At 40.9% G+C, this 17,793-nt stretch overlaps 1 protein-coding gene across 1 annotated transcript; it reads left to right on the top strand.

The window, feature by feature from the left end:
- Positions 1–542: 542 nt before the first annotated feature.
- On the top strand, positions 543–5,054 carry LOC123419464 (shaggy-related protein kinase alpha-like). The gene is made up of 13 exons (XM_045107178.1): positions 543–712; positions 1,460–1,642; positions 1,730–1,822; positions 2,706–2,765; positions 2,868–3,140; positions 3,239–3,313; positions 3,424–3,480; positions 3,563–3,703; positions 3,791–3,841; positions 3,966–4,061; positions 4,135–4,218; positions 4,375–4,477; positions 4,575–5,054. Exons 2-13 carry the CDS (start codon positions 1,526–1,528, stop codon positions 4,655–4,657), a joined length of 1,233 nt encoding a protein of 410 aa, XP_044963113.1. The 5' UTR covers positions 543–712; positions 1,460–1,525; the 3' UTR covers positions 4,658–5,054.
- Positions 5,055–17,793: the final 12,739 nt, after the last annotated feature.

Raw genomic sequence — 17,793 nt, 5'->3', positions numbered from 1 at the left:
AACAAAATTTGTGTTGCAAAAAAGGCGTTCAACTGCTACCGTGTCATATCATACGGCTCGTCAAGCGGCGGATCTTTCAAACCATCGTGTAGCATACCTTTCAAACCGGCAGTGGGCGCAGTGATCGCTAGGCTTCTTCGTTCTTGTCGATCTATCGTTGTCGACATTTATTTTTTGTATTTTCTGTTTCGTTTTCTTTTGAACATGATTATATCGTTGGTTGTATCGGTTAGTTGATTTGCAATATAAAACGAGAAAAACTCTTTCTCGTATGCGTGAGTATCTGCAATTGTATCGTATTAAAAAAAGGTATTGTTGGAATGGGATCAAAAATAAAATACACATGTAGAGAGAGATGAAACGGCCCCACACCACATGACACGGGGAGGGCGGCCCGGGGCCAGAACCTTTCAACGGTCAAACGGACAGGTTTTACTAATTAATTAATCAACGAGTAAATGAACCAACCAGGATTAATTAATTAACCAATTAACTAATCTCCTCCTCCGCATTATAACCTGTTTTCCCCTGGCCACCCCCCTCCCTCTCATTTGCTCTGCTCGCTCGCTCGCTCGCTCGGCGCCCCCTCCTCTCCTCCGATCCTCCCCCCACGTCCCGCGCCGGAGCTGGGGAGGGAGGGGGGAAATCCATCCCCGCGTCAGGCGGATTCCGTCCCGGATCCCCGCGTCGGGCACGCCGGCCTGCTAACCCGGTAGGTAATCAATCGATCGATCGACCGGTCAATCAATTCGGGCATCCTCCGTTTCCTCCGATCCGTCGACTCCGGCGGGTCCTTGCGCGAGGGCGAGGGGTGAAGCCGCGGTTCTAGGGTTCGGTGATCTTAGTTTGCTGCGCTTTAGGTGATGGCTCGCCCTCGGTTCGGAGGATTGGTGTTTGTTTTCCTTTTTTTTCTTTCCTCTTCTGGCTTGCAAAATTTGGGGCTCGGAGCTCGATCGCGTCCTCTGCTGGGTCCTCGGCTGTCCTGAATGTCTCGGATTGGAGGGGAGTTGGTGGGGATGGATGCAAATATGGTGATCTGGATCGAGGATTGTGTCGTTTTTTATTTCTACATATGCCTGCCGTGCCACGCAAGGAGACCCCAATTGGTCAACAAGCTTAGGAAGCTAACGGTGGGTATCGAGTTCGCTGAACATGTCCTGCGTGATCAGAGTTGTAGAAAGAGCTTTATCATATGTTGGAACTACAGTCTAATTCTTGCTTGTGACGAGAACTGGATTGAGCCACCGAGAACAGGCTCTCCAATATCGATAGGAATTTGGCAGTCGAGGGGGCGTTGGGAGTGTAAAATTACAATCTTTTCAGCATCTTCAAGCCTATCAAGCAATAGAAATTGTCTGCAACCTGAAGTGGACGTTCTTACACAATTATCCTGATCACCTCCTTTGAGCGATCGGATTACATGTACGTTTTTGACTCACCGTAATGCTGCCCTTTGCAGGTTAACCAAGTAAGGTGCATTCTGAACGGTAGCCTGTAAAACCTTATTAGGCAATTCTACCACATTATGGCCTCGGTTGGTGCGGTGCGTCCTTCCTCGCGCTTTCAGAATGACACGAGTACTAGTGGTGATGCCGAACGACTTCCGAACGAGATGGGCAATATGAGCATAAGGGATGACAGGGTAATAATCCCCCTAGAGTGGTTGACCAATTCATCTTGTGTCTTTTGGTAGGTGACCAGTTCCTAATTTTGTTTCTGAACAATGCAGGACCCTGAAGATATAGTAGTCAACGGCAATGGGACGGAACCAGGCCATATTATAGTCACAAGCATTGAGGGAAGAAATGGGCAAGCAAAACAGGTATGCAAAACATCTATATTAAGTTATGTTATTGCAATTCTCTCCGTCTAGAATGCATGGATATGGATACGTATATCAGCATCGGGCCGATATGGATACGTAAATTTGCCATTTTCGAAAAGCACCATTACAGGGATACGGTTTACTATTTTTAATTCACCAAAATACTGAGCTGGTAGATTGAAATCCATAGTAGAGGATCAGAACAATACTGTAACATGGCTCCACGATGGTGCCCTTAGGTTGGTAGGTTGGGCAGGAGGTTCAGCAAGAGGAGCCATCTGGAGGAGAGGATCAGAGGAGATGAGATCATGAGAGAAGAAAGGAGAAGAGGAAGTGAGCTTACCTATGGCTGCCAGATGAATGGCTCAGTACAAATTCCTTGGGAGGTTGTGCTGACCTCATGCTGCCGCCGGGGATCGAGCTCAACGAGCTGGCTGGGCTGCTGTGTTAGAGGGACTGAGGGTGAGGGGAAGTCGGCGACAAAGACGACGGTGAGTTGGTGAGGAAGGAGGACCAGCTCCTCGGCTCGCCGCAAGCCTGCCGCCGCCTGTTGGGGAGCTCAGGAGGAAAGAAGCGCGGAGGGAAAGGATGGGGCGTCGGGGGACTAAGGTTGCGTCGTTAGTTACCTCTTAACAGGGTTGGGCCGTATCCCAAACGCACCAGGACGAGTATCCATGAAGTATCAACATTGTTTTAAACCATTTATTCTCTGATAGTCAAGGGATACGTATCCAACATGTATCGGAGCAGTATCCGTATCGGATATTGTATCCGGATATTGTATCCGATACGGATATGCTGGTTCCAAGAAGTATCCGTGCATTCTTGCTCTCCGTAGCTCAATAATTTCTGTCTACTAAGTTCTGTATCTGCATTGCAGACCATTAGCTACATGGCTGAGCGCGTGGTTGGTCATGGGTCATTTGGAACTGTTTTCCAGGTTTGTTACTGGTTAAATCGATATTATTTAGTTTATCGATGTGTTAATATGTATACACATTTATTCCTGATGACCCCAACATTTTTGAATGATCTTGCATAGGCCAAGTGTCTTGAAACTGGCGAGACGGTGGCTATAAAGAAGGTTCTTCAAGACAAGAGATATAAGAACCGTGAGCTGCAAACGATGCGAGTTCTTGACCATCCAAATGTTGTGGCTTTGAAGCATTGTTTTTTCTCGAAGACTGAGAAGGAGGAGCTTTACCTCAACCTGGTGCTTGAATATGTGCCAGAGACTGCTCATCGTGTTATTAAGCATTACAACAAGATGAACCAACGCATGCCCTTGATATATGCAAAACTGTACATGTATCAGGTAAAGTTAATGTGTTTTCACGCCAACAATCTGTTAATCTATTCAAGCACTACTACTTAGTACTGACCATAACCTGTAAAATTGATTATAATTGACAGATATGTAGATCTTTGGCATACATTCACAACAGCATTGGAGTATGTCACAGAGACATCAAGCCTCAAAATCTTCTGGTGCGTACATTACAAATCGATCGACCGAATACTTCCTGAAGCATTTAATGTATAGCCAAGCACTACTTTTGGTATAGTCAGATGATTTGATGAAAAAATATTTTTGCCAGGTGAATCCACATACTCATCAGTTGAAATTATGTGACTTTGGAAGCGCGAAAGTGTTGGTATGATCACACATTACCTGATATTCACACTTGCATGACATTGGCATTTCATGTTGTCTAATGATTTTTTTAATTTCGATAGGTGAAAGGAGAGCCAAATATTTCCTATATCTGTTCAAGGTACTATAGAGCCCCAGAGCTCATATTTGGTGCTACTGAATACACAACGGCAATTGATGTTTGGTCTGCTGGCTGTGTTCTTGCTGAACTCCTTCTAGGACAGGTAAGTGATCACACAATTTACATGTGATTATTAAACTATCCAGCTTATTTGATCTGTAAGCCTAAGATCTAGTCTCTTTTGTAATAGCCTATATTCCCTGGCGACAGTGGTGTTGATCAGCTTGTTGAAATCATCAAGGTACATTTACAATCTTTCTCCCCTGCAAGTTGCTGTCTGTTTAATTGTATTTGCTCCTATTTACATTGTTTCCAAGGACCGTCTTTTAGTTGTATTTACACCTACTTACATTGTTTCCTATCAGGTTTTAGGTACCCCTACACGAGAAGAAATTAAGTGCATGAATCCAAATTATACCGAGTTTAAATTCCCGCAAATCAAAGCTCACCCATGGCACAAGGTAGGAACCTTGTGTTAGCTGTTTTACTTGTCTATAAGGCTGCAGTATAACATTACTGTTTTTATCCCATCAGATCTTCCATAAAAGAATGCCTGCTGAAGCAGTAGATCTTGTCTCGAGACTCTTGCAATATTCACCAAGCCTGCGTTCGACTGCTGTGAGTGTTGCTACATTGTTTGAGCAAATACTGTTTCCTAGAGAAGTTTTATTTATAGGCATCACTGTTAAATTAAATGCTTTTGCTTCCCTGTATTCAACGGACGCTGTTTTGTGCAAGCTGTATCTTACATGGCTACTTGCTTTCATGATACAGTTGGAAGCATTAATTCATCCATTCTTCGATGAACTCCGGGACCCAAACACCCGCTTACCGAATGGCCGTTTTCTTCCTCCCCTCTTTAACTTCAAGCCCCATGGTAAGTCTACAATATCAACTCTCACTCGCACTAATCAAAAGTTTATAACCCCACATCAACTACTTATCTTCAAATCCGGTGTGCTGGACTTGAACAGAGTTGAAGGGCGTGCCGATGGACATCCTGGTGAAGCTCATCCCTGAACATGCTCGGAAGAACTGCGCCTTTGTAGGGTGGTGATCCGACGGCTGTTGAAGCTTAGTTCAGAACAAATCCTATTGTCGTCTACTAGAAACCCCAGGAGTTTGAGATTGCCTGCAGCTACATGGGATATAGGCGATGCACATGTGATTATTATTCTTTTTCTTGTCCGAGACCTCGGTGTCATGTATTCTTTCTTTCCCCCTACTGCCGATGTAACAAATCACCCATGATTCTGTAAGTAGATGAGAAGTGTTTCGACTGTTCTCCCCTGAGCTCATGTGCTATGCAAGGAAGGATGCACACTATGTACCGCCAATATTTGGTCCAGTATTTGTTCATGGATCGAGGCTATAATTCATTTGTACTCATCACATTGTCTTGTCAGTTACTGTCAAGTTTTTCAATTGGACTCCAATATAAATATGTTATTTGAGGATGGCAAGTTCAGTTGGCGAGTAGGGCAAATCTGTCTCAGTTCACTTTTTTGTCAGGCAATTGACGTGTTTGCAAACTAAATTTACTATCATCGTGCCAATATAAATTGCCATGAAAAAGGTCAGATTTGTGGTATTGAGCTGACCTCTGTGCCTGCCTCGCCGCCTGGTGCTTGAGCCTAAACTTGAGCATTCTCTGGGCCGGGCTTCACAAAGCCCGTCCAAAATTTCTTAAGCCTGGTCGCGCCGGGTCCGGCCCGCAGCTCGAAAAAACTGCTCTTTTCTCTATTAAGTTTAAGAAAATACCTAATTTCAGGCTATATATACACTATATTATACCCAATTTTTCTTGAAAAACATGTTTTAGGGGCTTTTTTGGGCATTGGGCTGGGCCATGGATAGAAAAGTGAGGCTCGAACCCGGACGTTGGGCTTCGGGCCGGGCCACCCATGCCCAGGTCTGCTTGAGCCTCTGTTTCAGCGGCAGCAAGCAACCTTGTTCCCTTCCCAGGCATCGACGCTTCCCGAGCCGCCGAATGGGCAACACAAAACGTTGGCTGGTGTGACCATTGGCCACTCGGGCCGTGGCCTGCTGTAGAGTGAGGTTGTTGGCAAAGAACCACCATACTCGTGCATCTTCCGTGGCTCTGCACCACGGGCGGAGCCAGGATTTAGACATGAGGTGGGTGAGGAAGATGATAATAGTTCGAAAGGCACACCACAAGAACATAGTGTCAAAAGTGTAATTGATATGAATGTGTGGAAACATATGACTGGTAATATATAAGAAAATTACATTTTTATCAGTTGCATATCAACTGGATTTGGGTTGGAATTATCATCTACCGGTTCCTCTTTAGGTTGGATTTGCATTTTCGATAAGATTTAACCTAGAAGCAATGGGCTTGAAAAAACTTTTTTTATTTGTATTTCCTCTCTTCATACTTCAGACATTGAAACATTAAACGAGTAGTAAAATTAGGTTCTTAAATTACAATCCTACCGTCTTCCAAGGAATTATACTAATTAACAAAGATTATTATTTAGCATATTACTTTTCATAGTGACAAGTGACAGTAAATTTCAGCACGTAATATAAATTTCCCCTTATTAAATTTCGCTTACCAAAGGCACTTCACTCCCCGGTAATGACGCCAGAAAAGAGTCTTGATGACACACAAGTATAGGGGATCAATCGTAGTCCTTTCGATAAGTAAAAGTGTCGAACCCAACGAGGATCAAAAGGAAATGGCAAGCGGTTTTCAGCAAGGTAATTTCTGCAAGCACTGAAATAGCGGTAGCAAGTTGTTTGATAGCAAGATAATTGTAACAAGTAACGAGTAGCAATAGTAACAATAAGTGTAGCAAGGTAGCTCAATCTTGTTATGGCAAAGGACAGGCCGGAACGATTTCTTATAATAGGCAAAGAGTTATTGAGGGCACACGGGAATTTCATCTAGTCACTTTCGTCATGTCGGGTTAATTCACGTTCGGTACTTTGATAATTTGATATATGGGTGGACCGGTTCTTGGGTTCTATTCTTACTTGAAGAAGCCTCCCTCTTATGATTAGCACTCCCTCAAGCATCCACAACTTCGAGAAAAGTATTAAGAATAAATTCTAGCCATAGCATTAAAGATAGGGATCCAAATGAGTCCCTTACGGAATATCGCATAAACTGGGGTTTAAGTTTCTGTCACTCTCGCAACACATCATCTAATAACTACTCCACAATGCATTCCCTTAGGCCCAAAGATGGTGAAGTGTTATGTAGTCGACGTTCACATAACACCACTAAGGGAATCACAACATTCATATCATCAAAATATCGAACGAATATCAACTTCACATGACTACTTGCAACATGACTTCTCTCGTGGCCTTAAGAACAAAAGTAACTACTCACAAGTGATAAACATGCTCATGATCACAGAGGTATTAAATGACATATTGGATCTGAACATATGATCTTTCACTAAGTAAACAACAAAGCATTAACTACAAGATGTAATCAACACTACTAGTCACCCCCAGGTACCAATCTGAGGTTCCCGTACAAGATTGAGCACAAGAGATGAACTATGATTTTGAGAGGAGATGGCGTTGTTGAAGATGTTGATGAAGATTGGCCTCCCCAAGATGAGAGGGTTGTTGGTGATGACGATGGCCTCGATTCCCCCCCCCGGGAGGGAATTCCCCTGACGGAATCGCTTCGCCGGAGGGAAAAAGTGCTCCTGCCCAAGTTTCCCCTTGAGATGGCGACGCTCTATCCCGAAAGTCCTCCTCCTTATTTTTTCTAGGTCAAAAGTGAATATATAACGGAAGATGGTCGCCATAAGTGGGTTGGGTGGCCCACTACCCACCAGGCCGCCTGAGGGGGGGGGGGGTGTGCTGGCGCGTGATACATCTCAAATGTATCTATAATTTTTGATGGTTTCATGCTGTTATCTTTTCTACTTTGGATGTTTTATATACCTTTTATATATTTTTTGGGACTAACTTATTAATTCAGTGCCAAGTGCCAGTTCCTGCGTTTTGTGTGTTTTTGACTCTTTTCAGATCTGATTTTGGAATGGAGTCCAAACGGAATAAAATCCCCGAAATGAATTTTTCCAGAACAGAAGAAGATCGGGGGCCCGCGGCTACCAGGCTTGTGGCCTCCCTGGAGCTCCCCTGCCCTAGCTCTTTGGCCTATATATTCCCTAAAATCCCAGAAAAAATAAGGGCGTCCACGAAACCACTTTTCCGCCGCCGCAAGCTTCCGTTTCCGCGAGATCTCATCTCGAGACCCTTCCCGGTGCCCTGCCGGAGGGGACTTTGGAGCTGGAGGGCTTCTACATCAACATCATTGCCTCTCCAATGACTCGTGAGTAGTCTACTTCAGTCCTACGTGTCCGTAGTTAGTAGCTAGATGGCTTCTTCTCTCTCTTGGATCTTCAATACAAAGTTCTCCATGATCTTCATGGAGATCTATCCGATGTAATCCTCTTTGGCGGTGTGTTTGTCGAGATCCGATGAATTGTGGATTTGTGATCAGATTATCTATGAATTATATTTGAGTCTTTGCTGATTTCTTATATGCATGATTTGATATCCTTGTAAGCCTCTCCGAGTCTTGGGTTTTGTTTGGCCAACTAGATCTATGATTCTTGCAATGGGAGAAGTGCTTAGTTTGGGTTTCATACCGTGCGGTGACCTTTCCCAGTGACAGAAGGGGCAGCAAGGCACGCATCGTGTTGTTGCCATCAAGGGTAACAAGATGGGCTTTCATCATAGATTTGAGATTGTCCATCTACATCATGTCATCTTGCTTAAGGCGTTACTCTGTTCTTATGAACTCAATACACTAGATGCACGCTGGATAGCGGTCGACGTGTGGAGTAATAGTAGTAGATGCAGAACGTATCGGTCTACTTGTTTTGGACGTGATGCCTATATGTATGATCATTGCCATAGATAACGTCATGACTTTGCGCGGTTCTATCAATTGCTCAACAATAATTCGTTCACCCACCGTCTACTTGCTTTCATGAGAGAAGCCACTAGTGAACACTACGGCCCCCGGATCTACTCACAATTATCATCTCCGCTTTTACTTTTACTTTGCTTTGTTTACTTCTTGCTTTCAGTTCTCACTTTGCAAACAATCTATAAGGGATTGACAACCCCTTCATAGCATTGGGTGCAAGCTCTTTGTGTTTGTGCAGGTACTTGTGACTTGACGCGATCCTCCTACTGGATTGATACCTTGGTTCTCAAACTGAGGGAAATACTTACCGCCGCTGTGCTACATCACCCTTTCCTCTTCAAGGGAACACCAACGCAAGGCTCCAAGGCCGCAGGTGAATCCTTTGCATATTTGCCAAGGAAATCCCTATAGGCGTAGCCAGCAGCAGCGCGCACTGGTGCCTAGTGGCCACCTGGCTGCCCCCTCTCGTACTTCTTTCCTCTATTATTTCTTACTTATTCCATAAAAAAGCCTTGTGAAGTTTCAACCCTTTTGATGATGTGCAGAATAGGTATCTGTGATGTAACTTTTTCAGGTCCAGAATTCCATCTGCCGACATTCTACTTCTTGGTGTAAACCTTGCATATTATGAGGGAAAAGGCATTATGATTACTCCATAAAGTGGTATAATGCATAAAACACTATAAATAACACTAGCAAAACATGATGTAAAATGGACATATCACCCACCCAAAAAACATGTCACAAAGGTGAGGAGTTTTTAGGACTAAGTGTTTTTACACGAGATTCATGCAAAGCTATGGAACTACATGTAGGCCACTATTTAACCCACTCAAGAAAGATTTTTTCGAATGGCACGCAAAACATGAGCAAGCTTTCCAAGATTTAGAAGGGAACTATCGCAAGCCCCTAATCCTCCATCACTTTCACAAGTCATTTGTATTTGAAGCAAATGCTTGTGGATATGGATTAGGATATGTACTACCCCCTCCATTCCTAAATATAAGACCTTGTAGAGATTGCACTATATAAACTACATACAGATGTATATAGACATATTTTAGAGTATAGATTCACCCATTTTACTTCGTATGTAGTCTCCTAGTGGAATATCTAAAAGGTCTTATATTTTGAAATAGAGGGAGTATAATGCAATAGGGCATGCTATACTAATGCAAGAGGGTAGACCAATCTATTTATTCAACAAACAATTAGTCCAAAGGTTGGAGCTTATTCAACATATGGCAAGGATGCATTGGCAATAATTGAGCCTTTTAAAAAAGGGAAGAATTACTTTCGAGAATCCTCTTTGATAATAAGAATTGACCAAGAAAGTTTGAAATTTATTCGGGAACATAAACAGACATAAGGAATTGCACAAACCACTGCTCAAGTTGCTTGGATATTCTTATGTTGTGGAGTACAACAAAGGAAAAGAGAATGAAACTGCAAATGTTATGTCAAGACTCAAAACACTTTGTGCAGAGCTTGACCACAAGTTGTAATGTTCCTTCTTGGGTTTTGGAAGTGGTCAAGAGCTATGTTGGGGACAATTTTTTTTAAGGAATAGATAGCTCACTCTGAAGTGACAAAATAAGCAAGCCCATACAAATTCAAAAACAACATGCTCAGGTTCAAAATCAAATTTGTGGTTGGAAGTGCCACCTCCTTGAGACCCGACATTCTAACTACTTTCCATCGGTTAGAGTCTGGAGGTCACTCAGGAGAAAGAGTCGCCTACCAAGGAGTTAAGTTGGTTTTTCATTGGCAAGGACTAACATGATATTCTTTCTTTTATCAAAGCTTGCCCTACACGCCAACTGAATAAAACATAGCACAATCCTTACACTAGTCTATTGCAACCACTACTAGTCCTTGAGTTTGCTTGGGCCCACACAAGCATGGATTATGTTGAGGGACTACCCCTTCCTAAAAACAAAGATTTAATATCAATGGTGGTTGACACGTTTACAAAGTATGTTCATTTCATTGGCCTCAAATACCAAATTATAGTATGAACTATGGCAAGAGCCTTTTTTGATATAGTGTTTAAGTTACATTTGTATGCCTCGTGTAACAGTCCACGTTAAGAAACCAATGTATCAATCTAGTAGGAAGATCCACAAGACCATGTAAGCAGCACCCACACACAAATAGCAAATCCTCACAACCCAACACGTGGAGGGGTTGTCAATCCCTCATGGGTAAAGTAAGGATAGATTGGTAGATGCAAACTAGGAGTGATAGCAAATAGAATGCAACAAGGTATTTTTGTGTTTTTTTGATAATATAGATCTGAAAACAAAATAGCAAATAAAGTAGAAATGCAAATAGCAAAGTAGAGATTGCAAATAGATGATGTGAAGTAGACCCGGGGGCTATAGGTTTCACTAGTGGTTTCTCTCGAGAAAATAGCAAGCGGTTGATAGATAAATTACTATTGGGCAATTGATAGAAGAGAAAATAATTATGATGATATTCAAGACAATGACCATGTATACAGGCATCACGTCCAAGATAAGTAGACCGACTTCTGACTGCATCTACCTCTATTACTTCACACATTGACCGCTATCCAGCATGCATATAGTGTATTGAGTTCATGGAGAAACAGAGTAATGCCTTAAGAACGGTGACATGATGTAGACAAGATCTATTCATGTAGGAATATACCCCATCGTTTTATCCTTGATAGCAACAATACATGTTTGCCATGTCTCTTTGTGTCACTAAGATTGAGCACCGCAAGATCGAACCCATCACAAAGCACCTCTTCCCATTGCAAGATAAAAGATCAAGTTGGCCAGACAAAAACTAAATATCAAAGAACAAATACGAGGCTATAATAATCAAGCATGAATATGTTTTCATAGATCATAAACTCACAATTCATCGGATCCCAACAAACACACCACAAAAGAAAGAGTTACATCATATGGATCTCCAAGAGACCATTGTATTGAGAAACAAAACTAGAGAGAAAGCCATCTAGGTACTGCCTACGAACCCAGGTCTAATATGAGCTACTCAAACATCATCAGAGGAGCACCAATGAGGATGGTGAACCCTTCCGTGATCGTGTTCCTCTCGGGAACGGGCTCTAGATTGGATTTCGTGGCTCTGGAACTTTTGGTGGCAGAAACGATTTTTCGTCGACTCCTCTAGGGTTTACCGAATATTAGGGGTATTTATAGAGCCCAGAGGCGGTGGAGAAGGTTTGCGTGGGCCCCACTAGACACCAGGCTGCGCGAGGGGCCTCTGGCGCACCCCGATGTCTAGTGGCCCCCTCGGCCTTGTGTGCTACACATTCTTGGTTCCCAAGTTTCCTTCTGGTCCAAAAAAATTTCTCGTAAAGCTTCGTGGCAATTGGACCTCATTTGATATGGATTTTTGTGAAGGAAAAAAACAACAACTGGCACTAGGCGCTATGTCAATAGGTTAGTACCAAAAAAATGATATAAAGTTGCTATAAAATGATTATAAAACATCCAATAATGATAACATAACAACATGGAACAATCAAAAATTGTAGATTCATTGGAGACGTATCAGCATCCCCAAGTTTAATTCCTGCTCGTCCTCGAGTAGGTAAACGAGAAAGACATAATTTTTTTATTGTGGAATGCTGCCTCACATGTTCATCAATTTCTTTTTCCTACAACATGGACATATGGACTTGTAGCTGTTACAAAGCAATAGTCTATAATTTGACATGAACATTTCAATACTCAAGCATATCAACAAGCAACCAAGTCTTTCAAAATATCAACACTAAAGAACGTTATCCCTAGTCTATCATGCTCTATCGCTGATCCACTCATGCAACACACTCAAATATTAACTACATCCAATACTCAATTGTGATAATGGTGTTCCTTAGTTAGTGCTTTACAAGAGAAGATGGAGGCATAAAAAGAAAAAATTGCATAAAGTAAATAGATAGTCCCTTTGCAAAGGGAAGCATGGATCTGTAGATGCCAAACTCAAAGTGAAAAACTTAAAGATAAACACTTTTTGGATGGTATGCTTTTCCCGTCAACGAGAACGACTAAGATTTTTTAATATTCTCCATGCGAAACAAATTATAGGCGGTTCCCAAACTAAAAATAAAGTTTATTCCTTTTTCCACCATTCTTTTCACATTCCATGACTAGCCATATCCACGGGTACCATTAATACCAACACTTCCCAAGGAATTTATTATTTAACAACATAAAATATATATGTTTCTTTTTGGGACTTGACATCCCTATTACTGTCATACTCTCATGCAATGACAAGTGAATAAAAACTCTTCTTGAGAATAACATATCTAACATGGAATATACTGGCCACCCCTCGTCGCTTCATGAGCGGTACGGACACACAAAACATAAATTTATTTTGAACATTAGAGTTGGCATTTGCAAATTTACTTGGAACGACGTTGAAATACCGCATATAGGTAGGTATGGTGGACTCATTTGGCACAACTTTGGGTTTAGAATTTTGATGCACAAACAATATTCCCGCTTAGTACAAGTGAATGCGAGCAAATAGATTGAGAAGCGCCCAACCAAGGAACAAAAATCATCATAAGTGAACATTAAACATAACTAACACCGAATAATGCAACACAATTAGGATGTAATTTCATAGCATAGTTATCGACTTCATGTGCATGCATAGGAAATCACAAACCTTAACACCAATATTCTACTCATCAACATAACTCACACATCACTATCTTCATATTGCAAAACTATTGCGAAGAATCAAGTTTAATATTCAGTGACCTTCATGAAAGTTTTTATTATATCTTTCCTGAACATTCATCACTTTGAAACTAATTTTCATTTAAAGCAAATTACCAATACAAATAACAAGCTCTCAAACAAGTATAAGTGAAACACAAGAGCACAAGTTTCTTTAAAATTTTCAACTCTCAAAATTATATAAGTGAAGCAAGAGAGGATTTCTTCAAAATTTCAGTAACTCTCAAAATAATCTAAGTGAAGCATGAGAGCAAATTTCTTCAAAATAACAGCACCACATTCTCAAAAAGATATAAGTGAAGTACTTGAACAATTCCATGGCTCAAAAAATTTAAGTGAAGCATAAAAAGCAATTCTAAGAAATCATAACATAATTTAGCTCTCTCAGATGGGTGTGTCCAGTAAGGTTTATTATGACAAAATAACCAACAAATAAAGTAAAGACACAAATAATGCAAGACGCTCCAAGCAAAACTCATGATATGTGACGAATAAAATATAACTCCAAGTAAAATTACCTATTGTTTCTAGAAGAAAGAGGGGATGCCTTCCGGGGCATCCCCAAGCTTAGCTGCTTGGTACTTCTTAGATATTTCCTTGGGGTGCCATGGGGTATCCCCAAGCTTAGGCTCAAGGCCGGGCCCATAGTGGTGCCAGATGTGCGGCCCGCATAGGGCCCATAATTTTGGGAGGCCCCAATTTTTTTAGGAGAATAAAAATGTATGCATTATCTGGAAATCAAACCCCCAACAGCTTGTTACGAGCAATCAACTCCAACCATCAGGACATAACCTCCTAATTGTACAAGTACTTTAGTTTTTTTATAGTTTGTACTTCACTTCGTCTTATTATTTATCTTTTTTCATTTTCTCATTATTTTCCGTTTTCTTTATTGTGTGATTTCTTTAAAATTTGTGAACACTTTTTAAAGAGATGAACATTTTTAATTGGATCAATGTTTTTTTCAAAATTGATGAACTTTCTTCAATTTTGATGATTTTTTTTCAAATATGGTTATTTTTTATTTTGAAATTAATGATTTTTAAACATTTTTGGTGAACTTAAAAAAATCAATGAACTTTTTTTAAAATTGAAGCTATTGAAGTCCTATATACGTACTACTATGACACAACGAAGTATCAATAATTTGGCCACAATAGCACTTGAGAGTGAAATGTGAGAGAAGATTGATTACGAGGATATCATTAAAGATTTCATTTCAAAGAATACTAAAAGAACGAGGATGTTTAAATAAATAGCAATCGGGAGTTTGATAGGTATGACTTTTTTATATGTCCAATTGTTATGTAAGATATTATATTATATACATTATAATTTTTTTGTGAGATATATGTACATTATAATTGCTCGTTAGTTTTTTAGAGGGCCCCATTATTTAGTTTAGTACAGGGCCCCAGATTTTACCGGCCCGGCCCTGCTTAGTCTTTTATCACTCCTTATTCCATCATCCATCGTGATCTCACTCAAAATTTGAAAACTTCAATCACACAAAACTCAACAAAAATAACTAAGATCCGTTAGTATAAGAAAACCAAATCTTACTGTAGGTATTATTGAAAACCTATTATAATTTTGTTTTTGTATTATACCTACTGTATTCTAACTTTACCATGGCTTATGCCCCTCGCTATAAAGCATAGAATCATTACAATAAGCACATCACGCAAATAAAACAAAATCTTTAAAAATAAAACAGCTTGTAAAGATTCAAAATTTACTTATACTTATATATCTCGAAAAATTCTGAAATATTAGGACAAGTAGGGAATTTGTGTATTAATCTTGTGTAAAAAAGTCAGACACTTTTGACGTTTGTGTGATTTTTAGGCTTTTTTCTACTGGACGCAAAAGTTTGTGTTTTTCAACAGGATTAAAGCTACTAATACCCCACGTGATCCCAAAGGCTTTGCTTGGTACAAACACTAAATAAAGCACAAAAATCACAATTATAACAGTAGAATAATTGTGCAAACACTCAAGAATATAAAGCAAAGGTAAAAATATTTTTTATTCACTGGGTTGCCTCCCAACAAGCACTATCGTTCTACACCCCTAGCTAGGCATATATCATAGATTTTAAGTGATGTCGTCCTTAGCAATTGATCCATGGGTTGCCCTCATGATTGATTCATATGGTAATTTTAGTTTAGTTCTAGGAAAGTATTCCATGCCTTTTCTTAGTGGAAACTGAAATTTAATATTCCCTTCTTTCATATCAATCACGGTCCCTATAGTACGCAATAACGGTCTACCAAGAATTATTGGACAAGGCGGATTGCACTTAATATCAAGAACGATAAAATCTATGTGCACATAATTCCTATTTGCAAGAATAAGGACATCATTAATTCTTCTCATAGGTTTTTTAATAATAGAATCTGCTAAGTGCAAATTGAGAAAACATTCTTCAATGTTGGTGAGACCAAGCACATCACAAAGAGATTTCAAAATTGTGGAAACACTAGCACCTAAATCACATAGAGCATATCACTCAAAATTCTTGATTTTGATATTAATGGTGGGTTCCCATTCATCATGTAATTTTTTAGGAATTGAAATCTCTAGCTCAAACTTTTCTTCTAAAGCTTTTATCACCGCATCCGAAATATTTTTAGTAAAAGCTTTATTTTGTTCTTAGGCTTGGGTGAATTTATCATAGATTGCAACATAGGAATACACTCAAACAAAGAGAAGCTATCAAAATTAAAGATTTTGAAATCCGAAATAGTGGATGCATCGCTAGCTAAAGTTTTTACCTCTTCAATCCCACTTTTATCAATTTTTTTAATAAGATTTTCACCCTTCAAATCATGGGAACGCCCTGTAGCTAAAGTTCACACTTCTTCAGTTCCCTCATCATTAATTTTGACATTATTAAATAGAGAATCAATAGAAGAAACACCAATCATTGTAATCTCTTCATCATTTTTATCCTCTAAAGATCCGGGCTTAGCTAGGTAGGGACCAATTGCGTATGGAGGGTGGACTTGCCAATAGGACACCAAAAAAAGAGGCCACTTGTTGCATGTGTGTGGTGAAGTTGCAACTAGGACAAAAGGACAACCGCTCATTGAAGTTGATAAAAAAGGAGGCATCCAACAGATGCTTTCCCCCTTCCGACTCTAAAAAAGAGCAACCCAATAACAAACAAAGAAACAAAATCCCATGGAAAACGACTGGCAAAACACAAACATAGGTCATGATATAAAAAAGCATGGGCCTAACAATGTGCCTAGATATAACGGGTCAACAACTTGGTTAGAATGACACACACGACCGAGTGACACACACGAGAAAGAAATGAACCAGGATCAAGTTTGCAGAAGATTGCAACACACGATCTTGCGCATTGAGGATGGACCTGCAACTGGGACACAAAAGGTGTCCCCTCCCTAATTGCATGTTCGGGGTGTAGTTGCATTTGCAATTACGACAAAAAATGGTTGGGCCCGAGTGGCATGTCGATGGTGGACTTGCAACTAGGAAAATAAAAACGGCAAGCACCCCATTTAAATGTTGGGGGTCGGGATGCAACTCGAAGAAAAATATTGTCCTCCTAGTTGCTGTCGAGCGTGGACTTGGAATGAGGACAAAAATTGGTTCGGCCCCAGTTACGCATCGAGGGCAAAGTTGCAAGTAGGACAAAAATTGCTCGGTCCCCTAGTTCCATATTGAGAGTGGACTTGCAACTGATACAAAAAAAGATGCCCCTCCCAATTGCATGTCAAGGATGTTGTTGGACTTGCAACTACGACAAAAATGGGTTAGGGCTCAGTTCCGTGTCGATGGTCAACTGCAAAATTGGAATGGAAAAAATATAGGCCACACCCCAGTTGCACGTGGAAGGTCGAATTGCAACTGGGACAAAAAGGGTTGCCCCCTAGTTGCATGTCAAGGAGTGGACTTGAAACTGGACAAAAAGGGGTCAGTCCCCAACTGCGTGTAGAGGATGGATTTGCAACTGGACAAAAATGAGTGTGCTCCTAGTTGTGTAGTGAGGGTGGACTTTCAACTGGACAAAAAAGGTGCACCCATTACATGTCAAGGGTTGTGTTAGACTTGCAACTGGGACAAAAATAGGTTAGGCCCCAGTTGCGTATCAAGGATGGACTTCTAACCGGGACAAGAAAAATGGGAGGCCACCCTAATTGCATGTCGGAGGTGGAGTTGCAACCAGGATATAGAGGGTCGGACCCCGAGTTGGGTGTCAAGGCTAGACTTGCAACCGAGACAAAAAATGGGTCATGTCTCTAGTTGCGTATTGAGGGTGGAGTTGCAACCAGGACAAAAAATGGTCGGGCTTCTAGTTGTGTAGTGAGGACGGACTTGCAATTGGGACAAAAAAAGGTGCCCGACACCATTGCATCTCAAGGGTGTAGTTAGACTTGCAATAGGGATAAAAATGAGTTAGGCCCCGGTTGTGTGTTGAGGACGAACTTGCAACCGGGACAAAAAATGGGAGTCCACCATAATTGCATGTCAGAGATGGAGTTG

This window comes from Hordeum vulgare, chromosome 1H, assembly GCF_904849725.1.
Source record: "Hordeum vulgare subsp. vulgare chromosome 1H, MorexV3_pseudomolecules_assembly, whole genome shotgun sequence".
In the NCBI taxonomy this organism is placed as follows: domain Eukaryota; kingdom Viridiplantae; phylum Streptophyta; class Magnoliopsida; order Poales; family Poaceae; genus Hordeum; species Hordeum vulgare.
The sequence above is the reverse complement of the archived record's forward strand: the minus strand, read 5'-3'. Positions and strand labels throughout refer to the sequence as shown.